General features: G+C 50.3%; 4 protein-coding genes across 4 annotated transcripts; 2 read left to right on the plus strand and 2 right to left on the minus strand.

Annotated features, from left to right (window-relative positions):
• Positions 1-2,844: 2,844 nt before the first annotated feature.
• On the minus strand, positions 2,845-3,423 carry L3040_006750 (uncharacterized protein; the record flags this gene model as incomplete). The annotated part of the gene is made up of 4 exons (XM_066154232.1): positions 2,845-3,013; positions 3,102-3,135; positions 3,248-3,328; positions 3,384-3,423. 4 exons carry the CDS (start codon positions 3,421-3,423, stop codon positions 2,845-2,847), a joined length of 324 nt encoding a protein of 107 aa, XP_066011207.1.
• A 530-nt stretch (positions 3,424-3,953) lies between these two features.
• Positions 3,954-5,725, plus strand: L3040_006751 (uncharacterized protein; the record flags this gene model as incomplete). The annotated part of the gene is made up of 5 exons (XM_066154233.1): positions 3,954-3,978; positions 4,071-4,226; positions 4,275-4,799; positions 5,072-5,245; positions 5,298-5,725. 5 exons carry the CDS (start codon positions 3,954-3,956, stop codon positions 5,723-5,725), a joined length of 1,308 nt encoding a protein of 435 aa, XP_066011208.1.
• A 5,594-nt stretch (positions 5,726-11,319) lies between these two features.
• On the plus strand, positions 11,320-12,649 carry L3040_006752 (uncharacterized protein; the record flags this gene model as incomplete). Its single annotated transcript, XM_007292320.2, has 2 exons — positions 11,320-11,492; positions 11,548-12,649. 2 exons carry the CDS (start codon positions 11,320-11,322, stop codon positions 12,647-12,649), a joined length of 1,275 nt encoding a protein of 424 aa, XP_007292382.2.
• Positions 12,650-13,762: 1,113 nt separating this feature from the next.
• On the minus strand, positions 13,763-15,694 carry L3040_006753 (uncharacterized protein; the record flags this gene model as incomplete). The annotated part of the gene is made up of 5 exons (XM_066154234.1): positions 13,763-14,718; positions 14,816-14,884; positions 14,934-15,140; positions 15,368-15,550; positions 15,610-15,694. The coding sequence occupies 5 exons, from the start codon at positions 15,692-15,694 to the stop codon at positions 13,763-13,765; spliced, it is 1,500 nt and encodes a 499-aa protein (XP_066011209.1).
• Between the last annotated feature and the right edge of the window lie 246 nt (positions 15,695-15,940).

Below are 15,940 nucleotides of genomic sequence, written 5' to 3' on the forward strand. Positions count from 1 at the left end.
ACTTTACTTATTTTCGGTGCATCTATCTTCTTCCTGTAACGGCCTTCCGTAACTTCAGCTCGAGATCTACCGTAGGTGGCGATGGACGTTCTCTCTCTTGGGCCAGTGTAACCCATGGCCTTAGGTATTCTCTGACTTCTGCCCAAAGCAATGCTGATCCTGTGCTTGGACACCCTGGAAAGAGATGGGTAACCCCCCGATCCCGCGGACTTGGCGAACTGATGGTCTCCTTCTCGCCGCAAGTCACGACTCTTCTCCTTATCGCCACCGAGATGTACTCCGAAGGTGCGGCGTTCGGTAAAGGCGCCTGCTGCGTGCGGCGGTTTGGTTACACAGCATAGAGGCACTTGACATCCATATGTAAGGTAAGTATGTGCTGGTTCTCCCCCAACCTTTCCTCTCACTGTCAACATAAGATCTACGGTATTCCAAGTAGCCTAATCAGCATTAGCTTTCCGGCATTCAACTACACTGTATATATACAGTACAGTTAATATACCTCTGAGCCAAAGCTACGCCCTCGGGAAAGAAGAAAGAAAAGAAAAAACTCTCTCACACACACACAGCTGTATGATTGACAGTCGCGTTTGAAATGGGAGCAGTTTGGCCTGTTGAATATACATATATACATACATACATATATATTGATCCTGGTCTATGGGTGATCTCAAAGTCAATCGTAGACAAGGTGATCACCCATCTTGCCTGCCGCTTAATCGAATCCTTGTAGTCATAGAATACCTCAGGTTGTTGTGATCTGAGATGATGGTGATCTTGTATTGTGAACCTCCTAGGTAGTGCCTCTAGTATTTTACCGATTCCATGATAGCAAGCAGTTTCTGGTTCACATGTTGCATGATAGACAGGCCTCTTGCCAGGATGAACTTTCTGGAGTAGAAAGTGATTAGATGTAGCTGTCCTACTTTACTACTAGACTATATACCCTAAACCGAAGCAATGCTATATGTAGTATCTACTATCTAATCTGATCTGATATCTTGTGTCTTCTGTCCTCTAATCTAATGTTGAGCTAAATGTAGATCCCGTAAACTGTTAAAGATGCGGTCGGTCACCTGACCTACGGCCGTGACGTTGACTACCTAGGTGCATTTATTCAAGCCTGGGCCATCGAGGACCACCAACAACCTGTCTAACCGCTTATTAATATCGCTTATTAATACAGTAAAAAAAAAGAAAAGGGAATCTTGCAGGCTTAACAAGCCAGATTTGCACTCTTGCAATCGGAATCCACTCTTGGCGGTGAAGAACTACCGTACGTACCTTACGATGATAACCTCTTCTCCTTCCGACCACGTGATCAATCCCTAACTATTAATAAAAAGAGAAACGCTCGAGAAACAGCGGGCTGCAACGCGCTCAAAGGAGCTACTGCTATATATAAGTAGATTAAACGCGTAGAAGATAGTAGTAGCTAGTAGTAGCTGCACCGCGCTAAAAGAAGCTATAAGTTACGTAGTACGTAGTCAATGCTCGAGGAGTAACTGGCTACATCGCCTGAAGAGAAGCTACGTAGTCCTACCGGTACCTACGAAGATTACACGGCGAAGTGCGGAAAACTTACTCCGGAGCGTGCGGAGGGCCGTAGGTTTTAGCCTGCGGCCGGGCTCATGCGTTAGAAGTACATTTTCTCGACATCCTTTGGAAGCGTATTTCTTATACGGTACTACAGTACTACTACTTGGGAAATTGACGTAGGGAGTAGTAGTAGTAGTCCCTAGCCTTAATGCGGAAGGCAGCCTTGCTTCACGACCGGGGCCGAGGCGAGGTCCCCCTACAGTAGCCCTGGAGCTTGCGGGGGGCCGCCAGGGATCAGACCTCGTACAGTAGTGAGTTATGAGTACGTAATTGAAGAAGAGCCCTTGCTTTGCTTTGCTTTGCTTTGCTTTGCTTTGCTTTGCTTTGCTTGGTCGCTTGCTTGCTTCTCTTAGCCTCGCTACTGATAGGTGTGAATCTGTAGGTGAGATTCTGCGCGAAACGTTTCACTTTCCTGCTACCCATGATGTATTCTTCACGGTGCGTACCGGTATACTGAGCAGCAGCAGCAGCAGCATCAACAGCAGCAGCAGCATCAACAGCCAAGATACTCTTGACAGTCCGCCTAAGCGCCGCAAGACTCTACCAAGCGTCAGACCTCTCTCTTCATCTCAACCCCTTTCAGAAGATACATTTATTATACCCGAGCCGACTTACATCGATGAGGTGAAGTTGGGGGCGAAAATGATATGTCGTTTATCGAAGCGGAAAAAGATGCGTGATGATGAAGATCAGGACCTGGCTGATTAGCAGTCATCACGGCTTTATATATAGAAGCCGTTTGTACTGGCTAGAAGCCGTCTGCAGAATCCACATGCGCTTACACACCGGACATACTGAACGTCTCTGACAGCTCTCGACTAGGGAATCCTAGATGAAAATATCACTTGTAATTCAATCTGTATCACCTTATATAATAAGGAAGATATTCAAAAGCCAAGGCCAGTTGCTGGCGCGCTATTCTTGTTTCTATTTTCTTCTTTCATATCGACATTGATTTGTGTTCCGATAATGCATAGGTGGAAACGGTGGCTTATATAATCCTCCCTCCCTTCCTTCCTTTGCATTCTGTGATGCTTCTATGAATTGAAGAAAGAATAATAGTGATCAATACAGAAAAATTGCACGCCTTTAACGAGGGTCTAGATGGATGTGCAAGGCATTTTGGCCTCGTCGTCTATTATGAGTTCTTGGCAGAGACAAGATTTTCGGCCGCTGGGAAATCCTCTTTTCGAGGTCAGGGTGCTCCTTATCTGAGGAAGAAGTCTTCTCGACGTCTGGAAAAGTGCTTTAGTCGGATTTCATGCGTGTACCGGCTATAGCTGATTGTAGGGTTTGATACTTGGCCAGCACGGCGTGTGATCGGTTCGATGCCATGAGTTCGGAATGACTCTCTTGCTCCGATACTTCACCTCGATAGCAGCAACTGGTGACTTGACACAGCTCCGCGATGATAATACTATCGTATTCGTTAGTCGAAAAGACAACAATCTTGTGATGCAAGGTCATGCTGCAGGTACGCAGGAAGAGAGATAGTGGATTCTAACCCATCCTCGTCGCATATAGCCAATACGGTTGAAGCTGAGGTCTCGGTCCCGTCGATCAAATATTGGAGTGATCTCCTAGCGTGCTCGTCTTTATCTTCCCTACCTATGGCCTTAATATGCCCCAGAGATAGAGCGATTTTCCTGACCAAGAGTATTGATATTTTCGCAACGGCATTTGGACATTACCATGGCCAGTACCATGACCAGCTGGATCATGGCAGCATGGGCTTTGGTATTAGCTCGCCGTCCTCAGAAATTAGATATGAATTTTAGCGGAGTGACATTGGGTCGAGGCAGCAATTTGGCGAATGCTGGGAGCCATAGTAAGAGATGTAAAGTTGATATCCAATATCTATATCATAGAAGCATAACAGAGATCCTGTGTTGTAATTGTCCAGGCCGAGACACGAGAAGACCTCGGGCCCTTTTGTGCAAGGTCACCTGACCTTTTGTTCCGTTACGGCGCTATCCTAGTTTAGTTTAGCTCAAAGAGACTCGACTCCCTCTCTCTTTCTCATCACCGTTCCAACAACTTATTAATTTCCAAACCCACCTGGTCCCTCTCGATTCTCTCGATTCTTCCGTTTTGCGTCGACGCATCCATACGTTACCCGATTTCTCCGCAAATTTTTTCATCCCCAGATCCCCAATTCTCGTCCCAATCCAATCCGCTCCAATCCGCTCCAATCCGCTCCAATCCGCTCCGCTCCGCTCCGCTCCACTCCACCAGGCTGAAACAGGCCTCTCTGCATTGCAGCCTCGTCAACGACACTCGGTCGGCACAATCCAGCCCATACTGTATCAGCCTCGCGGCCATCGATATCATCCCATCCCATCTCATCCCATCTCATCATGCCCCCCGGAGCAAGTAACAAAGGTATGGCGTCGTATCTACGGGTCGTCCAGGACCCCTTATCTGACAGATAAAGACCAAATTCTGCAGATCGTAACTGACAAACCCAACTTCAGCCTCAGCCCCCCATGCCAGCGAGGATGAGTCCACGATCAAGGTTGCGCCGACAGCAACCCCCGCCCCCGTTATCAGGAAAGGGCAGATCAAACTGAGAAGACCGCCGCCAAAACAAGACAGACCCGGGGATTGGAAGAATGGGCGTTTAGTCGATGGTGGGCCCCCTCATAACGGAACGCGCCCGATGGTACTCATCATCACAGGTGACAAGAAGAAGGGCGATGATACATCAACCAGCCCCGTTCCCATGTCCCCGGGTCCTATTGTCAATCCCTTGGACGATGATGCGCGATCTACCTTTGAAACAGGCCGACCACTGGACGATATGACCCCGACATTACTATGCAAGCACTGCAAGAAGGGTATCCTGAAGATCAAGATGGGCGATCACTTGAAGGACTGTCTGGAGACTAAGAGAAAGAAGGCGCAGAGGAAGAAGGAACAGAAGGAGGCTCGTGATAAGGAGAAGAGGAATGCCCTTAAGGAAAATGAGAAGGACGAGGAGGGAGACCACAAGATGGCCGAGGATGACGATGACGATGAAGAGGTTGGCGCTGAGAAGAAAGGCCCTGGAGGCTTGAAGTCTACGAAGAAGAGTGCTGGCAAGAAGGCTGAGACCGATGAGACCAAGAAGGGCAAGAAGCGCAAAGCCGAGGGCGATGCCGAGAAGGCTCCCAAGCAGAAGAAGAAGAAAGAAGAGCCCAAGCCTAAGGCCCCGAAGCAAAGAGGTAACCCATATTTCAGTCAATCCACTGCACAGAAACGCAAGGATGTTGACCCAGTGGGCCCCATCGCTGCGAACCATCACCTAGTCTTTCCTCTGCGCTTACGCCAAGGGGATCCTCAACCTTCCTCGTGAAGGCCTGGGGACTCCTTGGAGGCTTGAGAGGGGAGTTTGTTTCGACTTTTTCTGTTTCGATTTTGCGTCTTTGTCTGAGTATTGTTTCTATCTACGCTCTACATCTATAAGTCGTTTATTCTAACGTGGTGCGCCACAAAGGTCCTGTGGATGTTGAGAGGCAGTGCGGAGTCATCAAAGAAGGTACTCCCTGTGCTCGCTCTCTCACCTGCAAAAGTCACTCAATGGGTGCCAAAAGAGCGGTCCCCGGACGCTCTTTGCCTTATGATATGCTTCTCGCCGCCTACCAAAAGAAAAATCAAGCAAAGCAGCAAAGTAAGTACCGATTCGCCGTGCCCGCTCCCACCACCTCCTGACCTCTGCATAGAAGCGGCAATCGACGCCAACGCACCCCTCGAGGATGAGGAAGAAGGGAACGGCCCGGTCGATTCGGACGAAGAGCTCGCAGCCGTCCAACTCGGCCTCGCCAACTGGAATCCCCAACCCGTCGTCCCACCCCTCGAGCTCATGCCGATCGAGCGTCAATACCAAAAAGCACGTCTCCGCGAGCAGATGATGAACGCGACGAACGGGGGTACCGTTGACATCTTCAAAGTCATTAGCCTAGGCGCTCAGAAGTTACCACCTGGCCATCCGCACCTCCTGGAGCTGGCGGCACACGCGCCAGCAGAGTCGGCGGGTCATGATCCGCTGGCGAACGGGATGGATGGCGCAGCTGCGAGGCGTGCTAGTGGGTTCAGCATGTCTCTGCCGGTGCAGAGAAAGCACTCTGGGAATATTCAGCGGCAACCCTAAATGTGGGGTTCAAAACTTGTAAATAGCGATTCCTTGCGCGGTCCATTTTGGACTGCTCTGATGACCTGTCATTGCGAGGCGTCTTGGTGTGCGGCTTGGGATTTGGACTGCTGGGCACGGTGCATTGGGTGGTGGCATGGACGGCGTACACTTGTCCCTCGAGACACAGCGTGACTTCTGCGTTAACGCTTTTGAAATATACCACTTTTCACGCTCACACGAGGAAATGCCAGGCCTGATGCGGATAGCTATGTGAAGAGTACCGCCTCCCCCCACTCGCCCTCGGTAGGTAGTGTCCGCGCGTTGCCGGGAGCGAAAATCGCGAATCATCCAATAGGTACTGCATAACCAAGCACGGCAGCTAAATAAGTACAGGCCCAGCCCTTCCTTCCTTTGTTCCTCCCTCTCTCTCTCCCTCTCTCTCTCTCTCAGTCAGCCCTCTGGCGCAGTGGTCTTGGCGCGGCTCAGTCCAGTCCAGTCCAGTCCGTCAGTCAGCCAGTCAGGAGCGAAGTGGAGCGCGAGCGCGAGCGCGAGCACGCGAACCTGCATTGCATCCTGGGACGTGTCCGGGTCTCCTAGATCTGGGCCGGCGTGGAAAGGATGCAGTGGTTGCTTGCTTGCTTGCTTGCTCGCTTGCTTGCTGTATAGGTATTAGATTCACGTGCAGCACTACTTCTACTTGATGTGAGGAGGAGGAGAAGAAGGCGGACCGGGGTTTGTGATAACTGTGAGGACATCTTTTTTTTTTTTTTTTTTTTTTTTTTTTTTTTTTTTTTGGCTGCTCTCGGAGAATGAATGCAGTGCGCGAGGCAAGAGATCGGGGCGGTCCTGTTCAGCCGCAAACATTCTTCCCGGTGATGACATGTGTTCCGTGTGTGTGTTCCTTGCGACCCGATTAGGAAGTCGCTCGGGAGCTCTCACACGGCAAAAGACCACGCACTAAACTAGGCCTGGGATTTCTTCCTCTCCACGAGGGTTTTTACTTCTCACACTTCTTTTTCTTTTTTTTTTTTTTTTTTTTTTTTTTTTTTCTTTTTGGAAATCCAAGATGGGCCCCTCACGGCACAGTCGTGGATGCAGCGACAGGGCTGCGCGCCAGGAACCTGTTCCCAACTCACGCCCGGGCTCTCTCACGCGCCGCGAAGCTTTCCCTCTCCTGCAGGCCACGCTTCCCAGAACTGGCGGGTTTCTGAGGCGCCAGAAATCGCGAGCTCAACTGCTCTCCTTCTCCTACTCCTCGTGTGAATCTTGGGGCTTTGTTCTGGTCATCTCCGGCCGCAAGAGATACCGGTAGGCGATACCGGTAGTCGTCGTCTCGTCGTCGGGCTTGCTGATGGATTAGAGTGAGGCGCCGCCCTTCCCTGGATAGAAAAGTGACCCCGTACAGCGTGCACGACGCTCGAGGCAACCCACCCATTCGTGCGTTCAACGACGGTAGAGCTCAGAGGACACGTCCTTGTTGGATGTTGGAGCGCTGAAGATGGGGGTTTCATCTTCTGCTCTGCTCTGCTCTGGTGGGACTGTGGTCATCTTTTGCCTGGAAGGAGTAGGTACGGGATGGAAAATGGTGAGTCGCGCGTTGCTGTTTGCAAGCGTGTGTAGCGCTGTCGATCGCGTCGCTGCTACCACCGACCGAGTTTGCACGGCGCTGTAGTTCCCGCGCAGATATTTACAACGTGTAGCTATAGTCTTGCCGCCTCTTTGTTGACATTCATTTCCCTGGGACCAAAATGAGGATGGAGCGTGGGGACATGCTCTGACAGAGCATAGAAGGTTGTGATACACCAGAAGCCATTGATGGCAAGTAAGTAAACCGACAAAGGGGCATGATGTAGAGTAGATTGGCTGAATCTTGAGTATTTAACTACTAAAGAAGGTGAAGCCGTGAAAGCTTGCATCCTATGTAGCCCTACCTAGCAAGAGTATAATTCAAGGCTGGAGCGTCCCTTGATACCATCAGCTTTCCTTCCCTCTCTTAGCGCTACCCGCCAGATCTGTAAATATATAGCTCCGAAGTGATAGACAAACAATAAAGAATCCGGATACAGAATTTCAGATGAAAGAATTGCGATCGAGGGCATAGGTATCTTATCTACCTCGGGATTGACATGGTTTCCGTCTAAAAGACGGGGTCCCTGGGAGACGCGACGCAGACCTCTCTGTCAATAGATATCGAGTCTGTCAATCGATCCCCAAGGAAGACATAGCGAACAATGACCTCTCCATATGCTCGACAGCAGTGCTGCCCTCCACAGCAGCTGTACTCCTCGTAGCAGGCCAAGTTTTCCAGCCGCGAGACCTACTTCTGTCAGAGTTGTCTCCAGGCTTGCAGTTTGTCGTGGTAGTGTTGCTGTGATACTGCCGCTACGGCGATGTGTTGAAGCTGTCATGAAGGTTAGTAATATATATATATATATATATATATATGTAAAGGTCGGCCTTGCCTTTGCCAATGTAGAAATAGAGCCTAGGTGAAGCCGCATGGGGTCGGTTCGAGCGAAGCACGGGTCACATGTGCCGGGTGGACAAGAGTGGAATCTCTCGTACATGAGTAGGTAAAGAACGAATTGCAAAACTCTTGTCAGTGTAAATCCGTATCGAGATCCTGTTGTGGGGAGCTGGCATAGAGAAGTAAGAGGCCCAAGTGAGTGAATGCATCTTGGCCACTTTGCACCTGCTGAGACTCGTACGGGCAGACAAGGGAGACGCGTGCCTCGGGGTCTTTATCAATATATATCAAATCAACAAGCTGAGACCTCTTGGGTAACATGTGTAGTTAAGGTAGGTACGAAACTCAAACTCGCTCGCTATCAAGACTTGGCGTATTTGGCAGTCCTAGGAAATCCGATCGAGGCGTTGATTTACAGGTCGATACCATCTTCGCAAACATATCAAGGCAGAACTCAGATATCGCAAGGTAGGCTGTTGGGATCACGGGGTATGTGATGCAAATTGAATACGTGAATGTGTGAATGTGTTCAGTTGGTTTTGCATCCTTTTAACTAGGTGGAATCGTAGCTCCTCACATGGCTACTGGAAGTACAAACGGAACAACAACAAACGGACAACTATATAGCTTGACGGTAGCAAATCGGTTGTATTGTGCCACCATATGGCTCGATATGTTTGACATGCTGTCCGCTGGCTGCCACTTTCGCCTACCTGTACTGGCCATCAGGTCTTTGCAACTTCCAAGCTTTAAATGTTACCAGAGTTACTGTTTTCCGAATAAACCGAAGTCTCAGTTACAAAATAGGCCAAAAGGAAGCGTGCAATCAAACAAAGCATTCATTACTGGCATCGCGTGTGAGCAGATCAAGGAGCGCGCGATTTCGCTGCGGAAAATTCAGAGGCACTTGTACTACCTAGGTCCAACCTCCCCAATTCCCAACCCACTCGTCTCAGACCGGGAATCACTCGATACCCTCGCCTGCTTCCCCAAGCCTCCGATAGAGATGAGGCTGAAGATCCAGCGGGGAGTGCTGATCATCCCCTCCCGATTTGAACAGGCTAGCATTGCTCGTGATCTGATGTACGGATGGACATCCTCGACAGCTGAAGAGAAGTAAAGCTCATCGAAGTAGACGCCAGCACGCGTTCAGCCACCGCCATCTTCACCAGCCAAGAGGGTTGGTCCGAGACGCTGCGATCTATGAACAGAAAACTTGGAGGGGGGCCCAAAAAAAAAAGAAAAAAAAAAGGGGAAAAAAGTCAAAAGAAACTCCCAGCTCGGATGAGCTGGGAGAAGAAACACCTCCGATCCAAACGGGGTTTACTTTTTATCCGACGTAGTCTCGGGACGACTTCCGCTGTCGAATGGGGCGCCGGAAACTCGGATCCTGAAACTCAGATCCTGAATCTTAGTTAGTTGCTGTTGTGAATATAAGGAGTTGAGGCTACTTACATTCGCGCTGGCGTGTTGTTTTTGATGGAGGTTGTAGAGGTATCGTGACTTAAGTATGGGTTAGTGGAATTTCGCCGGGTAGAGCCGACAGCAAGGCTCCAGCACTACGCTTAGGACTTCCGAGAAGATGCTCTTGAAGGTAAAGACTAACTCGGCCTCCTATACAGAAGAACCGGTCCCGGATTCAGGAAACTCGGTGCACCTTTCTGCTCTAAGAAGTACCTGGGCACTCTGTACATCGATCACCTCGACCGCCTTCTACTCCCGTGCATTAGACGTATGGTTCGAACACCTGCAGGCACGCTTTCCAATGCTCATGAGATCAATTAAAGTATCGGATATTCGTCGATGGAGTCAATGGCAGAGTCACTCGTATATCTACCGGCAGGCCCCCAACACATACACCGATGATATGGGCTTTTATAGTTGAATGCTACCGTGCAAAGGACTGGAGCAATTGCAGTTCTCGTATCGTCCCAAAGTTTTACAGGTACGAGAAAACCGTCTAGATGAGTCCGAATGGACCAAGATGCTTCGTCGGTTGATGGCCAATTTTCCGAGGAAACACTAGCATCACATTCGAGCATAGAGTATCTTCGGGTCACCGTGCTATGATGTGAAAATCACTAAGGTGGGAGCAGTGAAGTGATGGGCATTCATCGTACCGATTGAGCGAACATTTCCTTCAATGTTCTTGATCTTAGCAGAGTATAGAACGAAGCGATGGGTACTTCATCATTCTGCGCTGCGGCCTTTCGTTCGCAATTGCTTCAATTTGGCCACCAAATGATCGATCCAATATCAATACCTTCGATAGCTATTTTCCTCATTCTAGCTAGATTGCGGCGCCCCTTTTCCTTTGACTGTTAAGCCTTTGCGCGCGGGGGGCTACAGCGTTTCTTTGTAGGCCGCTACTCGGAGTGAGAAGCCCTTATGCCACAATCCAGTTAGTGACTTTTAACAAAGAAAGGGCTGATAGACTAATCCTATACTGCCTGATTACGTTACCAAACCTGACTTTCTTGTGAATGGATTGAAGGAAAATGAATCGCCGTTTACGCAAAGAAGACCTAGAACGGATGGGCAGGGCAGAGGGCATGGCAGGACAGGATAGTATTATTAACAAGATTAACGTAGTTCATTATTTGAAGCATGGATCGACGATAAGCAGCAAGATCAAGAGAGGTGTTGAATACAGAGTATGCCATCGATGGTTCGATTTTTGCTAAAAGATATGCTGCACAATGGAGATTAAGCAGTGAACTGAGCAGCGAAGGTTGACGTTGAAGTACCGGTATCAGCCCCACATCGGTACTCACACGTGATTATGGCCTCAGAGCTTACTCCTTCCACATTTCTCAAAGTATCTTTGCCCTCGAACTGCTAGCATGCGCCTCAACATCCATATACATGCCATACGGTCTTGAAGCTGCACGAATTGCAGTCTCATCTGAATACATTTTCGCCCATGTCTGCCGACCAACAGATCCTAAAGATATCGCTGAACAACCTCCCAGCTCCTCGGCGCAATTCGGCAAACGCGACTAACATCCTTTGTCTTGAATAACACATCTTTTCCTCAGGAGCGGACACGGAACTTTCCTAGTCTCGATCCGGAGACCTCGAACAAATTCCCTACTCGATAGGAAACTCACAGCCAACTTATCTCCTTTACTTCGAAGCCACCAAGATGACGGGTCCGGTTAATTCACTCGATGCGCCTGGGCTCAAGGCAGAGGGGGAACTGTTACAAAGCATGCGCAGAGAAGTAGCAGATCTTCTGGGAAAGAAGGTACATGGATTCCCAGGCGCTCAGCCAGTAAGTTTTGCTCGCAAGCACTTGGTGGAGTTGACCAAGCAAGAGTAAGTTCAGCCTATCATCAGCAAAGCTTCCATCATCATTGACTCGGGACCACAGCTACTATGTTTGCGAAAAGTCCGATGGTATGCGATACCTCCTTTACCTCACTATCGATACCTTAGGGGAAGAGATCCAGTACCTCATCGACCGGAAGAATAACTTTTGGTGGATACCCAAAGGCGCCTTGCACTTCCCGGTCCCTGGTGACGTTACCAGATTTCACAAGGACACGCTGATAGATGGTGAGCTTGTCTTCGACAAAGTACCTGGAGGGGGTACGGAACCCAAGTATCTTGTATTTGACTGCATGGTGCTGGATAATAACAGCCTCATGAACCGGACACTTGACAAAAGGCTTGCGTATTTTAAGGAGCGGATTTTTACTCCCTACACCAAAATGATGAGGGAATACCCCGATGAGAAGCAATATCAACACTTCATTATGGAGCTCAAGACGATGGAATTTGCTTACGCAATGGAGAAAATGTTTCAACACACTCTACCCAACCTACCACACGGCAATGACGGGCTGATCTTCACATGCCGAATGACAGACTACAAGCACGGCACAGACCAGAACATCTTGAAATGGAAACCGGAATCGGAGAACTCGATTGATTTCAGGCTCTCTCTTGACTTCCCACTAGTACAGCCAGATGCGCAGGACATCGAGGAAGGCGTCACGAAGCCATACTACGACTACGATGCGGTACCAGTATGCAATCTCTATGTCTACAAAGGAGATAGGGACGACGATCAGCACTGGGGAACCATGTACCTCGACGACGACGAATGGGAGTCACTGAAAAGCCTTCAGGAGCCCTTGGAAGACCGGATTGTGGAATGCTTCATGGACTCGCAGAAGAGATGGCGATATATGCGCTTCCGAGACGACAAGGATGTCGCGAACCATATCAGTACGGTCAACAGTGTGATCGAGAGTATCACCGACCGAGTCACCGAGAAAGATCTGATTGCGGCTGCAAAGGGCATCCGGGACCAGTGGAAGCGGAGAGAGGCGGAGAAGCACGGCAGGGAGAAGAAAGAAGCAGAGAATAACCGAATGGCGAGCATGGGCGTCAGTCACGGAGCTCCGAAGCGGAAGGCGGAGGAGCAAGGGCCCGGTAGGCCGTCACCTGGTCCTCCAGGAAAGGGATGAGAGGATCAAAATTGCTACAGAGGAGATGACAAAAAATCACACAAGCCAAGCAAATTCAGGACCCTTCATGGAAGTCTGGGAGTAAGATAAGATGCGCTGGCTCCGACCAGCTTTGGCACTGCCGGGATCGAGCAGGGCTGCTTGCGTTATGAATATACGTTATGACTTCGTCAAGCCAGGACGTATCTTGACTGGGCGGAGGCGTCTCGGGAACCAAGTCCCTCACTGCAGGACTGAAGGAAAGGCGTGCGGATTGTTCGGCACAGTCAGTCACTTAATTACGAAAGTTTTTTTTTCTTCTTTTTTTTTTCTTCTCTCCACATGTGGGGAGATTGTAGCATCCGATGTGTACTGCTTGCCTGAATCTAGAGTCTACTGCTTCTCTAGAAAAGCAAGAAAGGGGAGGAGGGGACGCTTGGGCCGTCGGTGTACTGGATGGAAGACCTGGGCCTGGACTGGCTGGCGTTCGCCTGCTTCGAGGGATAGAGAGGGGAGAGAGGGGAGAAAGAAGCTGTGTAGCGAGAGAGGGAGAGAGAGAGAGAGAGAGAGAGAGAGAGAGAGAGAGAGAGAGAGAGAGAGAGAGAAAGGGGGTGGAGGAGGGGGGAGGGGAGGACTGAGTACCCACTACTCATCCACCCCTCGGCTTTCCCTCCTGAAATACCCGTGACGGCTCTTGGAAATGAATCTTTTTAAAAAAAAAAAAAAATGGATGTGTAAGGGAGAGGCTTGAGATGTGATTGTTCGGTGCAGCGCTTTTGAAGCAGGGGAAAATTATCGCTTATTGTCTGTCTGTCTGTCTACGTGTGCATGTTGCTAGCTGGTGATGCGTGTGTTCGCGTTGGGGGGAGAGAGGTGAAGGCAGCTTGACAGGCGATGATATGATCCCTTCCATGCATCCATCTATCCATCTGGTAGCGAGCCGGGCCCACTCAAGTCATCCTCAACCCCGTCCACATCCCCATCCCCATCCCACCCATTCGGATACGGATCTCAAGCAAATGGAAATACCCTCCGTCTGGGCCTGCTCACAACATACCCGGGCCCTCTATCAATCCATCCATCCATCCATTCATCTACTCCACATCAACGCCTCCCTCCCTCCCTCCTTCCAGATCAAAAAGCAAAGACCATCATCACAGCCACGACGCACACCAGAAGCGCGCCTGCTCTCCTCCCCTGAAGGTCTCTCGATACTGGCCCAGGCGAGGCTGTGCTGCGGGTGCCGCTTGGCCCTAGACCTGGTCCCGGCCGCCGGATCGTCGTGATGCGCACGGTTGAGGCGTTGTTCGTCGCCGAGGTGCTCGTGATTGACGCGTTGTTCGTCGCTGGTGGTGCTGCTGAACCTGGGGATGCGGGCGTGGACTTGGGGCTGGGGGAGGGGAGAGCGGAGCTGGGGGGGACGGAGACGGAGACGGAGACGGAGACGGAGGAGAGGGAGGTTGCTGGAGGGGTGGCAGTATCTGCTGGGTGCTGGGTGGCGTTGGTCGAGAGGCACATCAGGGAATTTGGTGTGAAGATTGGGATTGGGATGGTTGGACGCGACAGGACTGGGTAGGTGTCGCTTAGGTAGGAAGACCATGCGGTGGTTCTTGCAAAATCGGGTGATGAGGACAGCGGGGATGAAGTTTGAATTGGCGCGTTCGATCGAGTCGTCGTAAACGTGTGAGTCGTGGTCACGAAGCTGGTTCTCGTCGCCGTAGTGTCGTGGTTCACAATGACCGACGTGGGATTCTCTGGAGCGGAACTGAGATTAATCGTCGAAGTGACTTGAGCGCTCGATGGAGTAGCCGGTAGAGGAGGTGAAATGGCCAAGGCGGCTAAGATTTGCGGGTTAGAAATGGGTATTGTGACTGTGGTCGCTGGGGAAATCCCTGAGGGCAGAAGGGTCAGCGTTTTTGAGGAGTTACTTGCCGAAAGAGACATGCCTGGTGATGTTGAGAGACTTGGAGTAGCGGCACTCTCGATTGTTAAAGTGGCTGGGGAAGTGACAGAGGGTGACGACCAGTCCTCCTCTCGAATGTAAACATTCAATCTCACAGAGCCTCCGCACAGTTCTAGACTGTTCCCACCTTTAGAGCACTGGGGATCAGTAACTGCCACATCAAGAAAGGTCGAGGAGAGGAGAGGATATGCTGAGGTACACAAAAGAGCCTTTCCATTACATACCGCAAGCCATGTTGCATTCGTTCTCGGAAGCAGCCGTGGATCCTGATTTGAGGGTATCACTGCAGTAGCCTACTCCATTAGTATTTCACTTCATGGTGCATGGACAGCGCGAACTTACATTCTCGGCCATACTCGACACCGGCATACTTGAACCGGGCGCAATTGGCAGCGCATTTCTTGACGGTATTCGAATCATCGGGAAAAGACGCTCCTGCCAGAGCCCGATTATCTGCTTCCGTGTAGCATCCTAAATACTTGAAGCCGCTAGCCGATGGGACAACGTGAGCTTGGGATGTGCCGGTCGCCTGGGGAATAGAGATGGGCCCTAGTGTAGCTGTCAGACCTGTACCTGGATGTATCGTCGCCACCGAATCTGAGGCTGTGGTGAGCAGCGTCAGGATTGAGATGCCAGAAACCGTCGCAGTTATGCGTTCGGTAACTGCGAAGGTTTCTCCATTGACTTGACTTTGAGAGATGGGAAGGGAAGGGGGCCTATATCTTCGTTAAAAATGTAAATCTAGCAGAAGTGGATGGTGTATACATACGACGAACCGGTCTTGGTCTCATCAGCAACTGTGCGAGCCGGGGTCAAGGTTATGACAACGTCTATAGTAGGGATTGCGGTTCCAACTCCATCAGAACGGGTTGCGAACAAGGTTGTTAAAGCTTTGATTGTAGTGACCACTGCCGGCATAGTGACTTGTGCGATTATCGGGGTGGGATCAGAGGTGAGGTCTGCAAGACAATGATCAGTGGTGGGACCTTGGGACTGATAGTGACAGAAAGATACATACCGTTTTCTTGGACTTGGGAATTAACCAAGGAGCACATGAGACAGCAAACTGCCAGCAGGGACCATGCTCCAAAAGAGGACTTCATCTTGGTCAACTGCCTGTTGCAGAGTTTGTTCTCAAGTGTGGTTGGACCTGGCCCTAGGTGTGGTGAGAAATAGACGCGTGTGAGTCAAGGTAAAAGCCAGCTCGTGTGGAAAGTATGTGGGAGGAAAGCAGATGCGGGGAACAAAGCCTCGAGGTTTTGTTTTTGGAGTCGATCTAGAGTGGTCGTTATCTTCGAAAGAGAGGGGAGGTCATGGAGAAAAGAGAGCTACGGTACTTCCAAATTCTG

The sequence above is a fragment of the Drepanopeziza brunnea genome (genome assembly GCF_022702325.1).
Source record: "Drepanopeziza brunnea f. sp. 'multigermtubi' strain 214-2 chromosome Unknown ctg11, whole genome shotgun sequence".
Taxonomy (NCBI): Eukaryota; Fungi; Ascomycota; class Leotiomycetes; order Helotiales; family Drepanopezizaceae; genus Drepanopeziza; species Drepanopeziza brunnea.